The following is a 22,996-nucleotide window of genomic DNA, read 5'->3' on the forward strand; positions in this document are numbered from 1 at the left end:
TCTCAATTATCTTTAGCCATGAGGAAGAATAACACATATTCATATACACACACTCACACCAATATAAAGATTTGTGAAACAGAATTTCCGAAACACAGTGAGTTTTAGAAATTTCTAAACGGGAAACTAAATGAACCTTCCCCATCCTCACTGAGAGCGCTTCCAATGAAAAATTCAAGTTCCAAAAAACTGGACCTTAAGAAAATGTGACAAAAAGGGTTCAGATCCTAAAGCCTAGGAGCGGTTGAGGTAAAATGGTTAACAAGTACATTCTAATACTCACCTTCCTCCCATTTTGCCTCCATAGCCGCCTCGGTCTCCTCCATAGCCGCCCCCACTCCTGTCACCTCCATAGCCGCCACCTCGGTCTCCACCGTAGCCCCCGCCGCCACCGCGGTCTCCTCCATAGCCCCCCCCACTGCGGTCTCCTCCATAGCCGCCTCGGTCTCCACCGTAGCCTCCTCCTCGGTCTCCACCATAGCCTCCTCCTCGGTCTCCACCATAGCCGCCTCCTCGGTCTCCTCCATAACCGCCTCCTCGGTCTCCACCGTAGCCTCCGCCTCGGTCTCCTCCATAACCGCCTCCTCGGTCCCCACCGTAACCGCCTCCTCGGTCCCCACCATAGCCGCCCCCACTTCTGTCTCCACCATAGCCACCCCCACTTCTATCTCCTCCGTAGCCGCCGCCGCCACTTCTGTCTCCTCCGTAGCCGCCACCGCCACTTCTGTCTCCTCCGTAGCCACCTCGGTCTCCACCTCTGCCCCCACGACCTCTGTAGCCCCTCTCTCCACCATAGCCTCTTCCCCGGAAGTCTGCAAGGTAGAGATGCAAACCAGTGAGGTCAACAGGATAATGTAAACCACCCTTAATGCTAGTCAGAAGATAAATGCCATGCAGATGCTGTTAAAAAGCAACCCACCTCCTCCTGAGGGACGAGAGTCCTCTGGTCTGGGCTCATTACACTGGTTGCAGGAATTCCTTCGAGCAAAGTTCATATTTCCACACGACCTGAGAAAGGGGGAAAATAAAAATGTTCAATAGTTTCCAATTGAATCAGAACCCCCTCTTGCATCCTCCAACCCCAATCCCAACTCCTACTACCGCCAGAGTTAATAAGGATACTTACGGATTAGGGCAAACCCAGTCCCCACTTTTGGGGTCTCCACCTCTCCCCTGAAAGCCTCCACGACCTCTATATCCTCCACGGCCTGGGGTTAAGAAAGGTGGGAGAGAAAAATCAGCACCCGACATTAACACAGCAGAAGAAAAGCACCAGATGAAAGAATTAAGAGCAAGTAACCATCAATAACTTGGTGGCCACCCCCAAAATTAACCCCTATGGTAGAACTCTGATTCTTTCATTTGACGCTTTAGTTAGTAAATCCAAAAAATGTGGGAAAAGATCCCAGGCACATATTACAGTGCAAACAATGCACTAAAAAACTTCAAAGTCCACTTTCTATTATAATACCCTCCCTGGTTTGAGAATCTCAGTGATAAAGGTAGAGAAGACATATTTCAAATTTAAGGAACTAAACACAATGGAAATGAACAAGGTGGCAGCAACTCTATCAGAGAACTTATAAACTGGTCAGATTACCTAATTAGGTATCATTTAAACAACTGCCTCCTGATCTCCAGGTGAATAACAAACTGCCACGAAGCTTTCCAAAGGGATTTCTAGAACCTTCTTCCAACTACTTTCTTAGCTATTATGACACCTTATTTACCCAATCTCCTTTCAGTACCCACTCTCACTTTAAGATAGAAGGAAAAAAACCTACGGGGAGAAAGAGGTAGTAGTTCACACAACAGAGACAGAACATGGACTCAAATTCAAACCCTTTGTACAATATCCAGGCCTGTGAGCGACAAGTGTCTTACCTCGTCGCCCACCTCCACTTCCACCCCCTCTCATGAATTCAGGTCTTCTGGTAGCAAAGGACACTTTAATGATGTTGCCATGGAATTCTTTTCCTAAGAAGAAAAAAAAAAGTTTTGAAGAAATGCTACTCCACATCTCCACCTCTCAACAAAAATATAAAACTGTCCTGAAAATTTTCAGTTTCAGAGCAGTAACGGACATCCTCACACAAATTCAAACACACCAGTGTTCCCTAAGAAGTCAAGGTAACAGTGCTAAAACATGATACAATCTATTGAATAGAGCAGATCTGTCACTGAGATGCAGTTACTTCTTACCAAGCAAAAAAACGCCCACATCTAATATTTGTAATATGAAAAGAGCCAAGTGCAGAACCATGTGTGTAGTGTGTCACCACTTCTGCTTTATAAAGGGAATGAGTGTGTGGGTGTGCACACATGTGTGCACACGTGCCTTTACATGCACATACATGCTATATATACACTGCCTATTATGCTCAACTCTCAGGAGGGGAAAAGAGATCACTGGGGGTCAAAGGTAGAAAGAAAGCTCATTTTTTATTCTATACTTCTGGTACAGTTTGAAACTCTTTTACTATATGCAAGTAGTATCTTTAAAAATAATACATGCCAGAAAAATGAAAGCATATGTGATTACTTACACACATGCACACACACCTCTATTCTGCAGCCCCAGGGCCTTAGAGACAGTAACTAATCTCTTTACTTTATATTAAACAAGAGGATTCATAAAATGGTCACAATTCCAGGAGCCTTAGCTCCCTAATCAAAGCACTTATTATTATGGCTGGCAACTTTACAGAGTATCAGACAGTAGGACCTAGGAAGCCACTCATGGATCAGTATTTTCAAAGCTGTAGAATGACCTGAACTATGGAGTTAGGTTTAAGAGGCTCATATGACCTGTGGGCAAAAAGCACAATTATTTTTGAACATATGAGCAAAAGAGATTGTTTTTTAATTCACAAGTGAATTTAATTCCTCAAGTGAGGAAGAAAGGACCTAGCCTTCAAGAGCAAGATGATGAGGCCTGACAGAATAATGCAAAAAAAGTAAAGAATATGAAGGTGAAGTTAAGAATGGCAAAAATGGACAGGGAAAGAAACAACAAATGTTGGAGAGGTTGTGGAGAAAGGGGAACCCTCTTACACTGTTGGTGGGAATGCAAGTTGGTACAGCCACTTTGGAAAACAGTGTGGAGGTTCCTCAAAAATTTAAAAATAGAGCTACCCTATGACCCAGCAATTGCACTCCTGGGTATTTACCCCAAAGACGCAGATGTAGTGAAAAGAAGGGCCATATGCACCCCAATGTTCACAGCAGCAATGTCCGCAATAGCCAAACTGTGGAAAGAGCCGAGATGCCCTTCAACAGATGAATGGATAAAGAAGATGTGGTCCATATATACAATGGAATATTACTCAGCCATCAGAAAGGATGAATACCCAACTTTTACATCAACATGGATGGGACTGGAGGAGATTATGCTAAGTGAAATAAATCAAGCAGAGAAAGTCAATTATCATATGGTTTCACTTATTTGTGGAACATAAGAAATAGCATGGAGGACATTAGGAGAAGGAAGGGAAAAATGGGGGGGGGGAATTGGAGGGAGAGATGAACCATGAGACTATGGACTCTGAGAAACAAACAGGGTTTTAGAGGGGAGGGGGGAGGGGGGATTAGTTAGCCCGGTGATGGGTATTAAGGAGGGCACATACTGCATGGAGCACTGGTGTTATACAAAAACAATGGGTCGTGGATCACCACATCAAAAACCAATGAATGTATTGTATGGTGACTAACATAACATAATAAAATTTTTTAAAAATTTAAAAAAAAAATTTAAAAAAAGAATATGAAGGTGAAGACAGAGTATCACAATCTCATTTTTGAAGAAATGCAATTATGTTTTAAAGACACAGGTACAATAATCTCAGAACCAGAAGGGACCTCAGGTGTCTGTCAATCTAATCTAGCATGGTTAAGTCCTTTAGAGACTGTGGATCCAGACTGCCTGAGTTTGAATCCTGACTCTACCAGTTATGCTATGATCCTGGAAATTATACAGCTTCTCTGTGCCTCAGTTTCAACATCTAAAAAACAGTAATAATAGGCTGTCTCATAGGGTTACTATGAGGATCAAACTGAATTAATGCATATAAAACTTTTAGAACTATGCCTAGCCTATAAACCACAGTAAACATGCAGTAAGTGCTGGTTTTTATTAGAGAACAAAACAATGAATTTCTAGTAACGTGGGGAAATGACTGTTAAAATGTTAAGTGAAAAAAGCATGAGACAAAACTACATTTGGAGTATAATGACAAACTTTTTAAAATGCTTTTAAAAGAGTGGAGTTAAATTTAATAAAAAATATTATCAATGGTTATTTCTGAGTAGAGGACTACGGATGCTTTACTGCTTTCTTCTACTTTCCCGTATTTTCTCGTTTTTGGGGGGGAAAACGTCTTAATATTTCTTCCAAGTATGTATTAGCTTTGTATTTGAAGGGAAATTAATCTAAATTTACAAAGAGAGTTAAGCAGGCCAACCCTCGAAATCTCCATCAGGGTGGCTTCAAGCACAAGGTAGAATAATAAGGAAATATTGAGGACAAACGAGAGAGCTCATCTACTTCATTTCTAAATGTATGTAAAAACTCTGCCCTTTATTTTTAATAAAATATCCACAAAAGTAAACATGAAAATAACCAGTCTACCAGAATATATTTTGACTTCAAGGCTAGAAAACATTTATCCAAACTGCATATTGAAACTGTATGAATAAGATATACCATCAAACCAGTCAATGGCTGCCTTAGCTGAAGGAGGGTCATCAAATGACACTGTTGCCTCTCCTTTTGGCTTCCCTGTGTCCTTGTCTGTATACAGATTTATCATTGGTTTTCCCGTCTTCTTATTTGTCTGAGGAACAAACAAGTTGGTATTAGCTTTTTAAAAAAAAAAGTGATCATAAACCACACAATTAAAGATTTTTTAAAGGAATTCACATATCCGTACTACAAATATTATGTACCTAATATAAAAATTAAGTTACCTATAGGTTCTGAAAACTCTCTTAAGATATATTAAGTGAACCCAAGCTACGAAAATGATACATAGTATACTATTTTATCTATGTATAATTTCTTTTAGATAATGCTTCATGTAAATATATACCTTGTAAAACATAAAAAAAAAGTCAGGAAGAATGTACACCAGGCAAATTAACAGATTACCACTAAGGTATACACACTGCAGCTGGCTGGGATGGGAGTGGAAGACAAATAAGAATGTTTACTCTTCAGAACTGTATGAATTTTTTACATGTCATGGGTAAATGAGTAATTCCACAGACACCAAAATAAGGACAACTGCAAACTGATTTCAGGTAAATGCTACAATCTACTAACACTACTCTAACTGCTGCTTTCTAAGTTGAAGAGAGGAGAAATACGTGCATGAAACAAATGGTGCAGGATACAAGTTAAATACACAATAAACAATACAATTATGAAATAAAGCATCAGATACTGGGCTAATATGTAACGCAGTTTGCATATAATGGCCTTTCAGAATCTATAAAATGTTCTCACAATCTCATTTGGTTCTCACAATTTTAGGAGCTAGGCAGAGACTATTTTTAGAGCCGAAGACTGAAAGCTAAAGCTGTAGAAGGCTGTGGAAAGATAAACAAGTAAGGAATAAAATTTTCATGTATTTAGCAAATTTAGCAAAAGGCCTACAGACACAGTTGGGCATGTGTATCAGGGAATTTTAAGAGATATAATCTTATGTAATCTACGTATCTTAACTATAGTATGTTAATAATTAGGAGATTTTCAACATAAGCCATACTTTCTACTCACCTTGATAATTCCTATTTGTTTAAAGAACTCCCCCACTTGATCTGTAGACACACCCTCCCCAAGTCCTTGCACAAAGATTGTGTTGTTATCTGAATTATCAGATTCTGAATCTAAGGGGGAAAAAAATTATGGTTAATTTTACATATTCCTTGGTTTTACATCCTGTTCAGTAATCAAGAGCAGTAATTTATTGTCCAATATTCAACTGTTTCTATGACCAAAAGGAAAAAGGACCAATATACAAAAAATCTTGTATCAACATGCAAAGTGGTCACCATAGTTATTTGGTAGTAGATCAATCCTTACAAATAAACTTCAGTTAAAGTGGATCAAGTCCACACTCTGTGAAATACAGACCAATTAAGGGAGATCTTAGATATCTTACTCTTTAGATTCAGATACAGGGCTGAAGCTCATGAAGAGATGAAGACAGTTAGTATTAATTAGCATTCCTTTCTTTGGAGAGCTTTAACGCTTTTATGGCTAATCAGTACTTTTAAGGCTCTCAGTAGAAAATTCCCCAAATCTGACACTTTGGACTTCCAAGCAAGCCAAGCACAACTGCTGGTTTCCCAATCATTGCAATAAGCTTTGTATATACCAGAGGGTAGGGGCACCTTGACACACACCTTACCTTACACGCACACTTTTGGATTAGTACAACAAAGTAAGAAAGATGTACAAAAATTCAGTCCATCAAGGGATAATTCAGAAATTGCCATCCATATAGAATACTTTGGCATCTTAATAAAAACAGAAGTTCTGATTTCAATATATATTAAAATTTTTTGGCTCAAATAGATTTTTAATATCTAAATTATAACTTCCAAAAGGCTCCAGGTAGCCCTGAATTTCATTTAAAAATAAAAGCCACATGAAATTAGTGACCTCTGCCCAGAGTAAGACAATTCTCCCCATGTATGAATTCAGGTTTCTTAGGCCCACTAAGGGGACTACCAATCCGATGTAAAATTTTCTTAAACATAGTTTTTCTACTTCAAATGCCCAATGATACCAACTCTCTCAAATCTGATTTGTAGTTATTTAAATAAGTAATGTTAATTAGCAATACAAGATCAAGTATTTTTTCACAAAAGAAAAAGCAGAGCATAGGAAACCACAAACATAGCAATTTTCCCCAGCAAACTTTCCAATTTCCCTGAATTTTTCTTTCCGGTATGTTTTTAGAAGTGAAGCTCCCTAATTCCAGAAACACTACCAATTAAATCTTCCTCCTGCCCTAACTCCTCCAAACAGACACACTTTTCCCTTGAAAAGTTGGAAAACTAATACTCTCTTAATGGCAAAGTCACAAACTACCATAAACCTTACCAGCATCTGGTCTGGGTCCATAATCCCTGTGACCTAAGGGAAAAGAAAAGAAAAAGAAAAAGAAAAAAAGCTATTTAAGGCAACTCATTAGAAATCATGAAAAAAATAGTAATAAAAACCAAGGCATGAAAGTCAATACTTCCAAAATCCTTGAAAGTCAACCATCACAGATTTACAAAGTAAATATATAAATTAAGTTTTATTAAGTTTAAGAAATCAAGATGAAAGTCAATTATTTCCTTAAATTTGTCCCAGACGGTACCCGCCACTTTGGCATTATGCTAGTATCACTTTTGTTAAGCTCTGGTTGTGAAGGCTGATTGGAAAACCCTAATAATTTAACAACACCATGTCAGCTACCTTTATTAAAAAAATGTATTGTCAAGATCCAGTGAAAGTCTCATTCATCGGTCACCACAGACTCTTTCATGCAAATTCATTGTGTAGAAACCCATTGGACTGTTTGAGATCAACTTTGACTTTTTAAAATGTTTTCTTTGATATATATGTATATACATATAATTTTTTTTTAAAGCACACAACACACACCAGCCTCAACAGGGTAAGAAAGGGCTTAGACTGCGTCTGCGGGATATTGGTGGCTTTTAGATTTATATAGCATTTCCACTGAAACATTTTGGGATACTCAGCACTTACCACCAAAATTTTTGAAGCCACCGCGGTCACCACCACTGCAGAGGAAAAATTGAAGAAATGATTTCTTCCTTAAGTCTCTAATGTGCTGAGCCCTGGGCTCAATCTACACTTAACTGTCACAAGTAGAGCGCCTAGGGAAACAGTAGCACCTCTAACTTTCCAGTAAATTCCATTTCATAGACTCCAAAATGTTGTTTTCACCTAAGTGTTTTCCCAAGGATCTATTTCCACAAGGTTGCCTTTTCAAGCTTATCACAGAATGTATCTCATATACTCTTATTTTAAAATCTTCCCAACCCCAAGCCAAAGGGATACTATTCATATCATAACTTAAAAGCTGGAGGCACAGAATGAAGAATGCTAAACTGGAGCAAACATTCTTTCCAAGGGGGTATTTTTTTAAATATGAGGAAAAAGACTAGAAGAACAATATAAAGCTAGGTTAAGATTCTGATAGCAGAATGGGAGATAAAAATTTCAGTAGTATGTTCTATTTTGATATCAAATTGTGGGTTTTATGAGATGAAGAAAAAAAGCGAGGTACAAATATACACAAAAGTGAGCCTGAATGAAAGTAGTCTTAAAAAATCTCAAATCATTCAGAAATCTGAAAAAATGAACACTAAAAGAAAGCATAACTTAAAACTGCTCTCTTACTCTATACCCACTTTAATATACGAGATCTCTTCATATCAGAGCTACTGAGATTCATGCTGCCAAATGCTCTGTACACCAATCAGTAGACCGTTATCAGAGACAGAATGCAACATACTCCAATATCGCAGGTGCCCACAAGAAAATGACTAGGCAAATTTCCACTGACAGATAAGTCAATGGTCTTTGTGTGCATAAATCTATGTAAGAAATCTAAGATCTCTCTCATCAAGAAACTGTTTAAATATTCATACATTAAAAGCTTGTTTCTCTTGCCTGAACTAAGTAATCCTCCAAGATTCACATGCTGTCGTGGAAATAAAAACACCCAGTTTTCAGACGGTGACACCTAATATTCTACTACTATTAATCATCTTCTACTATAATCCAAGAAACTAATCCAATACACTAAGCTCTCTTCAATGCTTAAAAGCTTCTCCTGTAATGATAACACTGCCCCCTCTAGCCTCTAGATAGATGGCTTTTCTGAGCCATCCTGAGAAAAACCGCTCTAACTAAATGAGAAAGCAGTCTTCTTTTATAAGTCTATTCTACTACCTTGATGTAAAATCTCCCCTTGCAACCAGCTTAGGTATAGACACATGCATCTTAATTCGTTATTAATTTTATTTAATTTCCAGGAAGACTATAAGGAGAATAAGGCTATTTCAAGGCTATGTCGACAATATAAAGCTCAGGTCCACTTTATATACATATAGTCTCCTATTCAGTCTCTAAGACCCCTCTTTTCAGAACAGTACCCAAGCCCTTCCTACACTTCTCACTGACCTGTGTATCACTGCTTAACTCTTTTAAGAAAGGAAACCCAACAGAGTTCTTGAGATTCATCTGCTAAAAATCTTATTACTAGAAACCAAGATATCTCAGGTTTCTTCAAAGATGATCATGAGAACTCAAAAAAAAAAAAGAGGAAAGAACCAGTGAAAATATTAAGCCCGCATTCCTGTCAGGTGGTTAAAGTCCCCAGGATAAAGTAGATTCTTTAAATAGGAAATTTTTACAAGTAAGTGCTCTAAGAGATACCTCTTACTTATTTTGCTGTCATCTTTTTTTTTTTAATTTTTTATTGTTATGTTAATCACCATACATTACATCATTAGTTTTTGATGTAGTGTCTGTGTCATCTTAAACCAAGTACCAAACTGTTTATCTGGCCACAGTGGAGAGAAAATATGCAATTACATATAACAGCTAATTCTTGTATTTTCTATTCTGGCCGGCAATATAACTTTGAACAATAAAAAAAGGATATACCACTGCAAAATAAAAGTGCTATAAAACAAATGACATTTGAATACGTTTATTATTTCCTATTTCTCCATATAATGACATTTTAACTTAAATCACCTTCATTGAGCATTTCCTTTAAAAATACGGCAGCTGAAGATTTCAACACAATGGCCATAAATATGAAAACATCACAGTGCATTTGAAAAAGTACTAGTCTTCAAACTCAGAGACTCAGGGTATACTCTTTACTATCACTAATCAATCTTGAAAATTTGGACAAGTCAGTAATTCTCCCTAGGCTTCAGTTTCCTCCTTCACAGAATAAGGGTTTACATTCCCGCTACTCAAAGAGTGGTCCAGGGAATAGCAGCACAGGCAGAGCCTGAGAGCAACTCAGAAAAGCAGGATGGCAGGCCCCACCCCATACCTACTGAATCAGAATCTGCATTTTAATAAGATCCCCAAGGAATTCATATGTAAAGTTTGGGAAGCACCAGTCTAGATGATCTACAATCCTACGTGAAGTTTTCTTTCAAGTTCAAATGTTTCAATTATTTTTCTCTTCACTTATTAAGAAATTCCATATGAACTAGTTATATTACAATCCCTTATAAGTAAATTTATTATATTAAATACACTAAATAAACCTCAAGTAGTACTCACTATTAAATATTTAACAAAAGATGGGCCTGTGGTTAAGAATCTTTCAAACCTACAGTCAGGTTACAAGTCCCTTTTCCATAAACCAAGTTGAGGCTTCACTAGTCAATTAAGACAATAAAGATACAGGAACATCTGGGTCAAGATGTTGCCACAACAATTTGTCTTCCTCCCAGAAAAAGCAGCAAATGTGTACACATAAAGAATTCCTGAAGTAAGGACATCTGAAGGTAAAGTAGTAGAGATATTTAGAGATTAAACATCCTCAAATGTATGGCTGAGTGTCCCCTGCATAAGAAAACCAACTATATATTCTTGACTCAACTATGGAAATTGTCCCAAGTTCAAAACCACAATGAACAGCCTACCCTAAGGTAGACTGAGGGTTCTTTCATTGTTACAGTATTACATATGTAGAGGAGAAGACAGTCATTTAACTTGATGGTCATTTAATTTCAGGTGCTTGTCAAGAAAAAGTTCTTTGACAGAATCTCTACTCCAAATCTTTCATTTTAAGAAAAATCTAAATATATCTATTCAAGGACTTAAACTGAGAAAAAGTAAAAGGACAATATAGGAATCTTTGTTTCCAGAAAATCCATTATCTAGACAGAAAAAGGGACTAGCTAAAAATTAGAAAAGATTAGTTAAAAAACAAACAAACTGTGCTATGCTTGAATTTTCATAGTAAATCCAAAATACAATTTTTTGGGGTGTGAAGAAGACTAACATGAATTCCAAATGTAAATGACTCAATGGATTTAAATATCATTCTCAACAGTAGCTGTACTTATGTCTTATTTCCTCCCATGTCTTGTATGTGTGGTAAAAAGGCTCTCTGGATTCAACATTTACCCACATTTCAAGAAGCCAAGAATCTGTCATTCTAGAGCTACATGTCCAATATAGTATTCATTAGCCACACGTGGCTGTTGACCATTTCACATGTGGACAGTCTAAACTAAGATGTACTCGAAATATAAAATGCAAAATGGATTTCAAAGTCTTAGTATGAAAAACTCAATATACAATATTCAGTAATTTTATACTGATTATATGATAAAATATTTGGGGTATATTAGATTAAATAAAATATATTATTAATTTTACCTGTCTACGTTTTTTTAACGTGCCTACTACAAAATTTAAAATTACATATGTGGCTCACATTTGTGACCCATATTACATTTCTATTGGGCAGTGCTATTCTAGACTATCACCAGAACATACGTACAATTCAAATGGAGCTACTCAAAAACTCTTCTAAGACAGTCAAAATTCAAGATGACTTTTTTAGGTTTGAGATATTAAAGCCTGGAAAAAGCTACATAACTCGATGACTTAATCATGAAAAATGGTTATCTATAAAGTTCTGGCAATTTTGCAATGCATTCATCACAATGCTGAAGTTAAAAACACTGAGAGAACTTACGGCCTTAAGCTTCCAGTCCACTAAGAGGTCAGTGATCAATTTTAGATGACAATTAGAAATTCAATCTTTTTTGCTATAACTGCTTTTTCAAAGAAAAACATTGGTTCCTAAAGTCCCTATAATTTTCACACGTTTTTCTTCCATATTTGGAAAGCTAGCAGCTTCCTTTTGGTCTGTATTCTTCCTCCAGCCAAGCAATCATACGACTTGAGTTTAAGAATGTCCCATCCTTTACCACTTATCCCACCCTCACCCACAAACTATGCCCCTTCTTCTTTAAATAAAAACCTAACCAATGCCAGATATTCTTCAAACAGCCCTGAAAAGATCGTATTTTCAACCTTGATATAATTTTTTAAGTAAGATGATTAGAAACACAAATGGGAGTGTTGATGAAGACTAACAAAAAATGTCTGGATATTTTTGGTACTTAAATGTAAAACCAAGTGTGAAAAAAATATCCTGAAACTGGGCATTAAAACTCTAATTCAAAATACTTTATCCCTATAAATAAGCTAAAAAGCACATCTTGAGTAAGATATTGTGACATGTGAAAATTGTATGAACTTCAAATTTCCACACCCATAAATGAAGTTTTACTGGAACACAACCATATTTATTTATATATTGTCTATGGCTGCTTTGGTGCTACAAGGGCAGAGGTGAGCAGTTATAAAAGAAACCATATGGCCCAAAAAGCCTAAAATATTTACTACACGGCCTTTCACATAAAAAATTTACCAAACCAATATAATCATCATCATCCACATGGATTCCTAAAAAAGGCCTTTTGTGCATATCCCATTTATTGGCTGGGGGGAGGAGGCAGAGCAGGGTATAGATAGCAATTGGGCAAGACCCCCCTCCCCCAATCCTACCTTGAACCAGATCAGTATCATTTTGACCTAATATATAGTGGGTTTCTGCAAAACATAGTGTGTGAAGAGGTTCTAAGGCTAAATAAAACCATTTGAAAATCAAAAACTTTGGTCCAGATCAAGTATCTGGACCAAAAATCATATTGAAATATGATGCCAAGGAGGTTATAAAAGTTATTAAAAATGGGACTCTCAAGATGGTTAAGGTTTGGAGCTCCCCTGTTTTATTAGGAGATTCACTCAAGGTCCTTTCAAATCTCTAAGATGAGTCATCTCTCAAAGATGAAAACACATTTTTAAAGATTTCCCTACCCTCCTCCTCTTAAAAAGTGGGATTCTATCATTCTCACACATTGTCACAGTTTAATAAGTAATGTATAGGATATAACTTCCTTATGAAGAAAATGAAACCTACGATATACTATAAAACATACAGTATTCCAAAGAAGCCAATTATCTAAAACATATTAACTGGAAAATTAAATATACCTGTTGGCTATCTTGTTTGGGATTCTGTTTGAGATGGGAAGGAGGCTATTAGGTAGAAAGTAAGCACCATGTCACTTTACATTGTTCATTTATATCCACATGATGGCAGGCTGCTCACTTTGATAATGAAGAGCATACAATAATATATTTATATATTGTAAACTGACTCTGCTACCAATCGAAAGACTTAATGTTCAGTCTTATAAAAGTTCATCAAATATGGTTAGGCTTTAGTTTTGCCCTAATATCGAAGTACTGTACACTAAACACAGAGAAATACAAGTCGGTGATCAAATTCCTGGCTCAGTTGAAGAAATAACAGCGCTGTATGTAACTAGTTTTGTTTCTCAAGTCACCTCAGGGAACAAAGAGCCCCTAAGGAGCAGAAGAGTAAACTGGTACTGGTATGTTATTAAGTTAACAGGCCACTAACAATTCCAATTCCCAAGGAACACAAATTATCTTTTAAGCCTGTGTATTTTACACATAAATTTGCAACCTGCAAACCTCAACTGAGGACAACAAATGTCAGTTATTTTTTCATTCTTGTTTTTAGGGCCAAAGTGCTATATTTACAGATATATTTAAAAGTAATTTTATAACCAGCTTTCTTAACATATGCCAAAATTAAGTACCAAAACCTGATAATACTAGCAATGGGGAAAAGAAAGGTTGAATTAAAAAGTAATCTTTTCCACAGCTTAGTCTGAACAAAATATGCAATGATAGGAGATGTTGCACTAATTATTTCAATAATTATTTACTTAAGAAGGAAGACCCAATAGTTAAATTACATAAAATCTTTCTCATTTGCCATCCCCACCTTTATATACTCTGCTATCGCCTCCTAATATTTTCCCTTCCCAAGGGGATTCAAGATTAAGGAATAGCCTCTCTGCACTCCAATCTAAAATTAACTTACCTTTTATGTTTTACATATAATATACTTGGATTTCTCAGAGTCATCTTTTAAAGGAGTTTAGACTCTATAGCTCTGGCAGGAAAAACATAGTTAAGTGGTTTAATCACAACCATAATAGGGGAATTTTCTCCACTGGTGTTTAATATACACCACATAAACTAACTGCTAACATAGCCTATTCTGAGGTAATTTACTGACATCTTAAGACTGAAAATAAATTTTGAATTTCTGCCTTCTTCCCTACAACATAATCTATTTAAGCCTCTTACCTAAATCAGATGCTGGAATCAAACCAGCTAAGTAAAACAACAAAAACTTTTTTAAAATTAAAAAAAGAGATAGAGAAGAAATGTAGACACCTATACCTAAATACTTACCTTGATCCTGTCATAGGACCTCTTCCATCCTTGTCATATCCCCCACGCCCTCTACCTCCTCCCTGTGACCCGCCATATCCTCTATTATCTTCTCCATACCTACTCACATCACGACGGTCATCTACAAAAAAAAAAAAAAAAAAAAGGAAAGAATATATACGTGAATAAATAACCATTGTCATTTCTGATAAAGGCTTCCCATAATATAAACTTAAATGGCTCTTTGGCTCACACATTATGTCCTTTGGAAAATGGCACATGTACACTCAATGTGAACTCAAATGCAAGTTATCATAAAACTATCTGGAATTAAATATGTTTGAGAATTATATCTGTGTCAAATTCCACTCTGCTATAGTCAGAAAGCAAAATGGTGACATGGATATAACCATTTGATGTGATGGTGATAAAGAATAGTTTGAGTTACAGTACAATATTAGGTACAGAATCTTAGTAATTAGATGAAAAGCATAACCCTAATCTTACAAGTTATTTCTTTACCTCAAAAATACTTAAATGTAAATCAAGCATGGACAAGAAATAACTGGATTTTCAAACTGAGACATATTTAGTGACTATATTCACTGAAGATATTCAGTGAATGGGCTTCCACGTTTACTCATTCACTTATTCATTCATTCAATTATTCAACAAATATTTATTAAGCACTTACTATGACCCAGGCCCTATACTAGGCAATGGAGAGTATAAATGAGTAAAACAAGACTTGTGCCCTTGAAGTATTCATGTCCATGGCACAGACCGATTCCTAAGTATCAGTAGTATATTCCAAATGCTATAAGAGAACAAGTGAAAGAATGGCTAGTCCTTCTTAGATGAAGTGAAAAGGCTAAAATAGGATCATAAATTCCCTAAATCAAGTATACCAACACTATCAATACAACTGGCAGCAGCAGCATTGTCAAATGATCAGAGTTAAGTGACACAACAAAGGAAATTCATGTCATCAGCCATCAAAAAGTCACATGACCATTTGGGAGTCTGAGAAGTTCAGAAACAGAAGTCTAATAAACTAGCTTTGATGGCCATGAGAGAGAAGCATGTATATTCAAGGTCACTCTGAATGTTTACAAACAGTTGAAATCCTACACAGGTCTTTTAATCTAAAACTCAATATAATTCTATGAGGGGAAAAAATAAAAATAATAGGTCAATATATCATACCTTGTGTGTGGTGGCTGTAATTCTCCCTTTGTGAATGGTAGGGCTGTTGATTTTGATTATAGGAATCATGCTGCTGACCATAATTTGACTGCTCATCATATGAACCTTGATGTTGATCATAGCCTGACTGTTGGTCATACGACTCTTGTTGACCATAGTCTGACTGGTCATATGAAGGCGCTCTTCCACCTTGGCTAAACAGAAATCAAGAATTTGAAATTTTATAGAAGGATTATGTTCACTGTAGTAAATTGACTGAGACTGAGAGGCCTGACCAGGTAGACCTCAACCATATTTAATACTACTTACTTTTTTTTTTTTTTTAAGATTTATTTATTTGCTAGAGAGAGAGTAAAAGAAAGAGAGAGAATGCAGAGGGGAGGGGCAGAGGAAGAGAATCTCAAGCAGACTTCCCCCAGTGAGCACGGAGCCCCAAGCCCAACACAGGGCTCGATCCCATGACCCTGAGATTATGACCTGAGCCGAAATCTAGAGTCGGATGCTTAACTGACTGAGCCATCCAGACAGCCCTACTACCACTTTCTGGTGCAAATCATTTAGTTATTTTATCTACAAAATCTCCTTATCAGCAATGGAATGACCTTCAAACAATTCACTATCACTGAAGAGGTGCCACATTATGAGAAAAACCACACACACCTTTGAAAACATTAGTGAAACAAAAAGTCACTATGGCTTTTACCATCCCCTTGAACTTAAAAAAAAAATTAAAGGTGCCACAAAATACAGTAATATGTCTCATTCTTTAACAAATATATCACAACCAGTGCTGGGTCTTCTTTCTTTTTAAAGATTTTATTTATTGGGGCACCTGGGTGGCTCAGTCGTTAAGCGTCTGCCTTCGGCTCAGGTCATGATCCCAGGGTCCTGGGATCGAGCCCCACATTGGGCTCCCTGCTCCACGGGAAGCCTGCTTCGCCCTCCCCCGCCTCCCCTGCTTGTGTTCCTTCTCTCGCTGTGTCTCTGTCAAATAAATCAATAAAATCTTTAAAAAAAAAAAAAAGATTTTATTTATTTATTTGAGAGAAGAGGGAGAGAGGGAACACGAGATGGGGGAGAGGGAGGAGAAGGAGACTCCCTGACAAGCAGGGAGCCTGATACGGGGTTTGATCCCAGGACCCTGGGATCATGACCTGAGCCGAAGGCAGACGCTTAACCGACTAAGCCACCCAAGTGCCCCAAGTGCTGAGTCTTTTTAACAGTTACATTAAAAGGCTCTCTACTACTTAATTTTAACAATGTTATCTCATAATATTTGGGGTACTATTTTCTTTCTTATTTTTTTTTTAAAGATTTTATTTTTTTGACAGAGAGAGACACAGTGAAAGAGGGAACACAAGCAGGGGGAGTGGTAGAGGGAGAACAAGGCTTCCCGCTGAGTGGGGAGCCCAATGTAGGGCTCAATCCCAGGACCCTGGGATCATGACCTGAGCCAAAGGCAGACAGACGCCCAACCAACTGAGCCACCCAGGCACCCCAGGGTACTATTTTCTTATAATTATCTTTAGAACCTATAGTACATTCCCCTAAATATCTTCAAAGATAAATTTCAGAAAACAGTAAGGGGCGCCTAGCTGGCTTAGGTGGAGCATGCGCCTTTGATCTCAGAGTTGTGGGTTTAGAGATTACTTAAAAAACAGGATCTTACAAAAAAAAGAAAACAATAGTAAATCGGATTTTTAGAGGAAGGAACTTGCTTTGTGATGCCATTTTTTATCTGAAACTAGTCTACCAAAAAGTGAGACTGCTTTATTATCTCTGGCAATTCAAAAAGAAATTTCTAAGTATGTTCTAAGCAATATGACTATTAATTACCTGTTCTCAGGATGGGAATGTTGAAAGGAATATTTAATTGGATTTGAGTTCTAATGTTTTAAAAAGGGAACAAAAAGTCTCATAACTTAATAGTCACACCTTATTCTCCATCAGATGACCAAAGCAATCTAATAAATAATAAAGATCAGTATGTTCCTCCAACTCCTTACCCAAAGCACATCACATCAAGAGTCAGAACTCTAGTGCTTCACTTTAAAATTGTTGTCAAAAAAAAATTAGGGGCAGCTGGGTGGCTCAGTCAGTTAAGCATCTCACGGTCATGGGATGGAGCCCCACGTTGGGCTCCACACTCAGCGGGGAGTCAGCTTGAGATTCTCTCCCTCTCTCTCTGCCCTTCCCCCCCACTTGCACACATGCACATGTGCTCTGTGTCTCAAATAAATTTTTACAAATTTAAAAATAATAAAATAATAAAAAGTTAAAATAAAAAAAATAAAATGGTTGTCAAACCAAATCTAACACTTTTCTTTGGTCTGCATTTATATCTCACGCTTCCAAAAATTCATCCTTATAAAAGGATTCTCCTAACTTTAAAACTAACCAACAGGACTTAAAGAGTTCTTCCTTCTACTATAACATGCTTTCTGAAAATTATTCTCTACATGTGTACTCCAGTTTCTACTTTTCAAAACACTCTCATATCTATAAGACTGACAATGTGACCTCACAAATCCTTCCCCAGTGGTTTTATTTAACCGAATTTCACTTAGAATAATTTTTTTCACTGCAGAAAGAATACTTGTGATCTCAGTTTTTGCGTAATTTTTTAGCTATGTAACTTAACAGGCTACATAATCTTATTTTCTCTTTACCTCTACAAACTGGGGACAATTACTGACACTCTCTCATAATGGCTAAGGATCAATTCGAGAATGCAAAAGCATTTCACAAAATGTAAAGCATAATTTAAAAAAATTAAGCTGCTATTATTAAAATTAGTAACAAGAACAAGCTCCACACATCTGAAACTTTAAAAAAACTATAAAAACAAAACAAAAAAGCTATAAAACCTGTAAACTTGTTGGTAAATATTCATCTACCTATGTTAACAAATAAAACATATTTTGAGTATCTGAAATGTGTGGATAGGTTTTGGCACTTTTTAAATATTTTTGTCCCTGAAAAGGTAATACATTAAAAAATGGCTAAAAAATAAAATGGAAATAAAAGCAAGCACTAAAAGTCTCCTTGCATAGCTAGGTTCTTATTTAATCTCAGGTATAAAGCAGAGCTCCAAATGTTTTTTTAACATTTAAATCATGTGCTGCAGGGTGCCTGGGTGGCTCTGTAGCTTAAGCATCTGCCTTCAGCTCAGGTCATGATCCCAGGGTCCTGGGATCGAGCCCTGCATCAGACTCCCTGCTGAGCAGGGAGTGTGCTTCTCCCTTTGCCCCTCCCTGCTACTCATGCTTGCTCACTTGCTCTCTCTCAAATAAATAAAATCTTTAAAAATAAATAAATCATTTGCATTCATACAGCTAAACAGTAATATTACAAATAACACATCATAAGAATCAAATGACAATGCTGACAATTTCCACATTCTTCCTAACACAGAACTATGAAATTCACCCTTCAAAACTTTTCTGAAAAAAAATGTGTAAAGCTAGGATTTGATGGTGAAATCTATTTAATACCCAAAGTGTTATTTCCATTACCCAACACAATCTCTGTGCTTTTACTGATTCCTTACCCTCCTGATGATTCCGTGTTTTGCGGTCCCTGGTTATTGTAAGACTGCTGGCCATATGAGCTCTGCTTTTGATTCTCATAACCACTGTAAGATTGTGAATAACCTAAAGATTGGATGGATATACCATTTAGTAAATGTTCTGATTTTTTTATTTCTAAAACAGCAAATTAACAAACCAGTCCAACCTGATTGGCTTTGTCCATAGCTTGAGTAGCCGCCATAGTTTTGTCCATATGAGGAATCAGTAGTTTGTCCATAGCCAGAATAGCTCTGAAATTTAGGTAAATACAAGTTTTATCACCTACTTAAGATAAAAATAAATATTTACAAAAAGCACAATTTATATTTTAACCTACTTGTGGTGCTTGTCCATAACCTTGGCTGCCTTGATTTCCATAGGAAGAATAACTGTAAAAGAAAAATGTACTCCTTGAAAGAGATGTGCTAGAATTTAAAAGCTTAAAAAAAACCCTATCTTCAACTTTCAAATCCATACAAGCTTCTCTTCTGAGAAATTGCCAATTTGCCTGTTTCTTAGAGTCTAAATTGAAAGGTGATGACCAAAGACTGTTAAGACATAAATGAAGTCACTCCCAGACCTCTTAAATACCAAACAAGCACCAAAAGTTTAGCTTTGACAATCTCACACAAATAAAACTTGAGTAGAACTAGAAAATCTCAAGAGAATTATACTTGGGTGTGGGGACTGACTACATGGAAGTAAGACCCATAATAAAAATGAAAAATAATTTTTTAAGTTAGCACTTTAATCAAATTAGCTATGTTTCGACAGATTAATTTCTTCCTACCATCTGCCCTAAATCTGCCTTTAATAATTATATTGTATCCCCGTAACACAGCACAGCCTGGCATATAGTTTGTTGACTGAATAAATGTACCTCCCTCAGATTTGAACCTTAGTTTTATAGCATGTAAATTCTAACAAGTCAGAAACAAACTTTCTGAATATATGCCCCCAAAAAAATATTTGGAAAAAAAAAAAAATTTTTATTATTCTAGAGCTATCAAGTGCTAACAGACTTTAACTTTATATATTTCACTGAATAAACATTTGCTAGTTGCCTATTATGAAGTTAGCACTACCCTATGAGAATAGAAAAGTCAAACCAGTTTTGTTTTCATGAAGCTTAAAACCTGAAGACAGAAGATACCTGAGATGCTATTCTGAATATCTCACATTGAGCTGCAAACGTTTATAGTGTAAGTTAAAGGCTGTGTTTCTGGCAAGTAAGAGAACCCTACTGCATGTCTTCAGTCACATAAAAACAGACTTTTCTTTTTATTATAAGCATGGTAAGGAGTGTTTTTAAAATGCTAAGCATTTCTAATATAGTGCTTAAAGAAAATCCGCTCTGAAAAAAAATAGCATATTACATACAATCAAAAATTTAAATGCTTTCTCTAAGAACCTGTTATATAGTTCAATTGTCTAAATCCTTTTAATAGTTTCATTTAAAAAAATTCTTAAAGAAAACCTTTAAAATACCTATGAGATTTGTCTTAATCTCTAGGGGGCATTTGTATTTACTGATTCAAGCAGGCTTTTAAAAAAAAAGAAAAAATGTTTCAGTATGTATGTACACAGGCCTTTCCCCCTTGACAAGCTAACATTTAACTCTAAGAAATCCAGATACCAAATCTCAAAAGGAACGCTTGACTCAATTCATCTTTTTTTCCCTCAGTTCTACTCTTACATGGTATCATTAAAATGTATGTATACTTTACCTTTGCTGCTCACCCCCAGACTGACCGAAAGTTCCAGAATCTAAAACACATAAAAAGAATTTTAAATCTTATTTAAAATTATGCTTCCCTCAAAGGCTGACTTTAGCTTTTAAAGATGGAATGCAGTAAGAAAATGTAATAAAAACTACATACAGAAAAAAAAAACTAGTTAAAATTCTGTGCAAGGATTTGTTTACAGTAACTACGTCTTTGAAAAACAACTACTTTACAAATGTGTCCTGATGGTCACAAGAACCAAGTGAACAACCATAAAACAAGCAGTGAAAAATCCATCTTTTTAACAAAAACTCAAGTTATCTTTACATACAAAAAGGCATCTATTGAAACTAATCAAGACTAAAAGGGGGGGGGGGGAGACATACACTCTGACAAGATAAACCCCCAGGATTACACTGACTTGCAAATCCTCACCAGCCCAACATACACACCATTCCCCTGTACTGGACCGCTCTGGCCATCAGCAGCAACAAACAGATCTCTGAAGACTTTGGTAAAAGCATCTAAGTTAGTTGTTTATCTCCAACTTTACCAAGGTTTCAGAGACTTGGCCAATCGGCATACCAACTCAGCAAGACCTACTTCCAGCTTCCTTTTCGGCAATAAAAACTACCAAGGAAGGCATGAATTAAATAACGTCAAAAAAACTTTTTTAGGGGTGCCTGGGTAGCTCAGTCGTTAAGCGTCGGCCTTCGGTTCAGGTCATGATCTCGGGGGTCCTGGGATGGAGCCCCGCATCGGGCTCCCTGCCCAGCAGGAAGCCTGCTTCTCCCTCTCCCACTCCCCCTGCTTGTGTTCCTTCTCTCGCTTTGTCTCTCTCTGTCAAATAAATAAATAAAATCTTTTAAAAAAAAATTTTTTTTTTTAAACTCTGAGCTTTTCTCAACACCTCAAAACATCAGTTATATCAAAAACTTTTGAAGAGGCTCTATCCTTTGGGTTTCTACTCAGAGTCAAAGTTTATTAGTGATGAATAAGAGTAATATTATACGAAATATTCTTTCAACTGCAAAAAATAACTCCATCTGAAACAGCTGACCATTAGGCCCAATCTCATCCAACATGAAACAAAATCATTTGCTGTCAAACAGTTCTGAAAACCCACCAGAAATCAAATTAGTGACATTTGCATTCAATTCACATAAAGCTACAATATAAAAACATCGCCATTGGCAGTATAAGTAGATAACATCAGATTTGCCACTTTTCTGCAGCAGAGATCTACAATCAGACTGAACAAGATTTTTTTAAATCTTTAATCGTTAAGAATATTGAATGAAATCCTGACAAACTACTTCTATGAATGTGAAGAACATAAGGCTAAGATGAAGAAAAAATTGTGTATCACTACCACACCCATGAAAAAATGACCATAGATTTATCGCTAATAACCAAATAAAATATGAAAAGCACACAGAATCTAATTGGACCACAAAGAGATTAGATACATCTACCAAATGGGAAAGGAAATTAGCTTCAACTAAATCAGAAACTGAAAAGGGTTATGAAGGGGGGGGGGGGGATGTATGAGTAAAACTTAAAGTATCCTGAGGATAAATGAAGATTTCGCTTCAATTATATCCCAAGGCATGGATGAGGGTTCTTCCACTGAGAGTGGAGTCTAAGACCTGCTTATTTCCCTTTCGCTCAAGCAAAATTATAGACGTACACAGCATATAGGTCATGTGACCCTGGCTCAAATCTATATGAGAGTCCATAACTTAACCCAGTCACTTTGGTTCTCTGAAATTATAAATCTTTAGTTGGCTGACATTAAAACTCTAGAAGATATAATATTGACCAATAAGTACGGCCCTTAGTATAAATATATTTAAGTGAGAAAGTACAAATGTTTTATATTCATTAGAGAAAATCAGTTTGTAAATGTTATTTATGGCATTTCAAACTACTGGTCATTATGAGTACTTGACACTTGAGCCTTGTCTGAATCCATGATTTAGAAATGCTTTCATTTCCAAGTGTATAGGGTTTTGATTCTGTTGTTTTCTAATTACATTCCATTGCAGCCAGAAAAGGTATTTTCTCTATTATTCCTGGTACTTATTAGG

General features: G+C 36.5%; 1 protein-coding gene across 1 annotated transcript in view; it reads right to left on the bottom strand.

Annotated features, from left to right (window-relative positions):
- Positions 1 to 22,996, bottom strand: part of TAF15 (TATA-box binding protein associated factor 15) — a 30,965-nt gene that overhangs the window by 2,900 nt on the left and 5,069 nt on the right. Inside the window, exons 2-15 of the mRNA XM_032428623.1 lie at positions 20,910 to 20,949; positions 19,520 to 19,571; positions 19,349 to 19,433; positions 19,164 to 19,266; positions 15,614 to 15,807; positions 14,429 to 14,549; positions 7,766 to 7,800; positions 7,109 to 7,141; positions 5,777 to 5,886; positions 4,703 to 4,832; positions 1,885 to 1,977; positions 1,127 to 1,208; positions 920 to 1,008; positions 284 to 812 (exon numbers count right to left, since the gene is read on the bottom strand). Of these exons, the coding sequence (XP_032284514.1) occupies positions 284 to 812; positions 920 to 1,008; positions 1,127 to 1,208; positions 1,885 to 1,977; positions 4,703 to 4,832; positions 5,777 to 5,886; positions 7,109 to 7,141; positions 7,766 to 7,800; positions 14,429 to 14,549; positions 15,614 to 15,807; positions 19,164 to 19,266; positions 19,349 to 19,433; positions 19,520 to 19,571; positions 20,910 to 20,949 (1,696 nt within the window). The remainder of the gene's footprint in view (positions 1 to 283; positions 813 to 919; positions 1,009 to 1,126; positions 1,209 to 1,884; positions 1,978 to 4,702; positions 4,833 to 5,776; positions 5,887 to 7,108; positions 7,142 to 7,765; positions 7,801 to 14,428; positions 14,550 to 15,613; positions 15,808 to 19,163; positions 19,267 to 19,348; positions 19,434 to 19,519; positions 19,572 to 20,909; positions 20,950 to 22,996) is intronic.

This window comes from Phoca vitulina, unplaced genomic scaffold, assembly GCF_004348235.1.
Source record: "Phoca vitulina isolate PV1807 unplaced genomic scaffold, GSC_HSeal_1.0 scaffold40, whole genome shotgun sequence".
NCBI classification, from domain to species: Eukaryota; Metazoa; Chordata; class Mammalia; order Carnivora; family Phocidae; genus Phoca; species Phoca vitulina.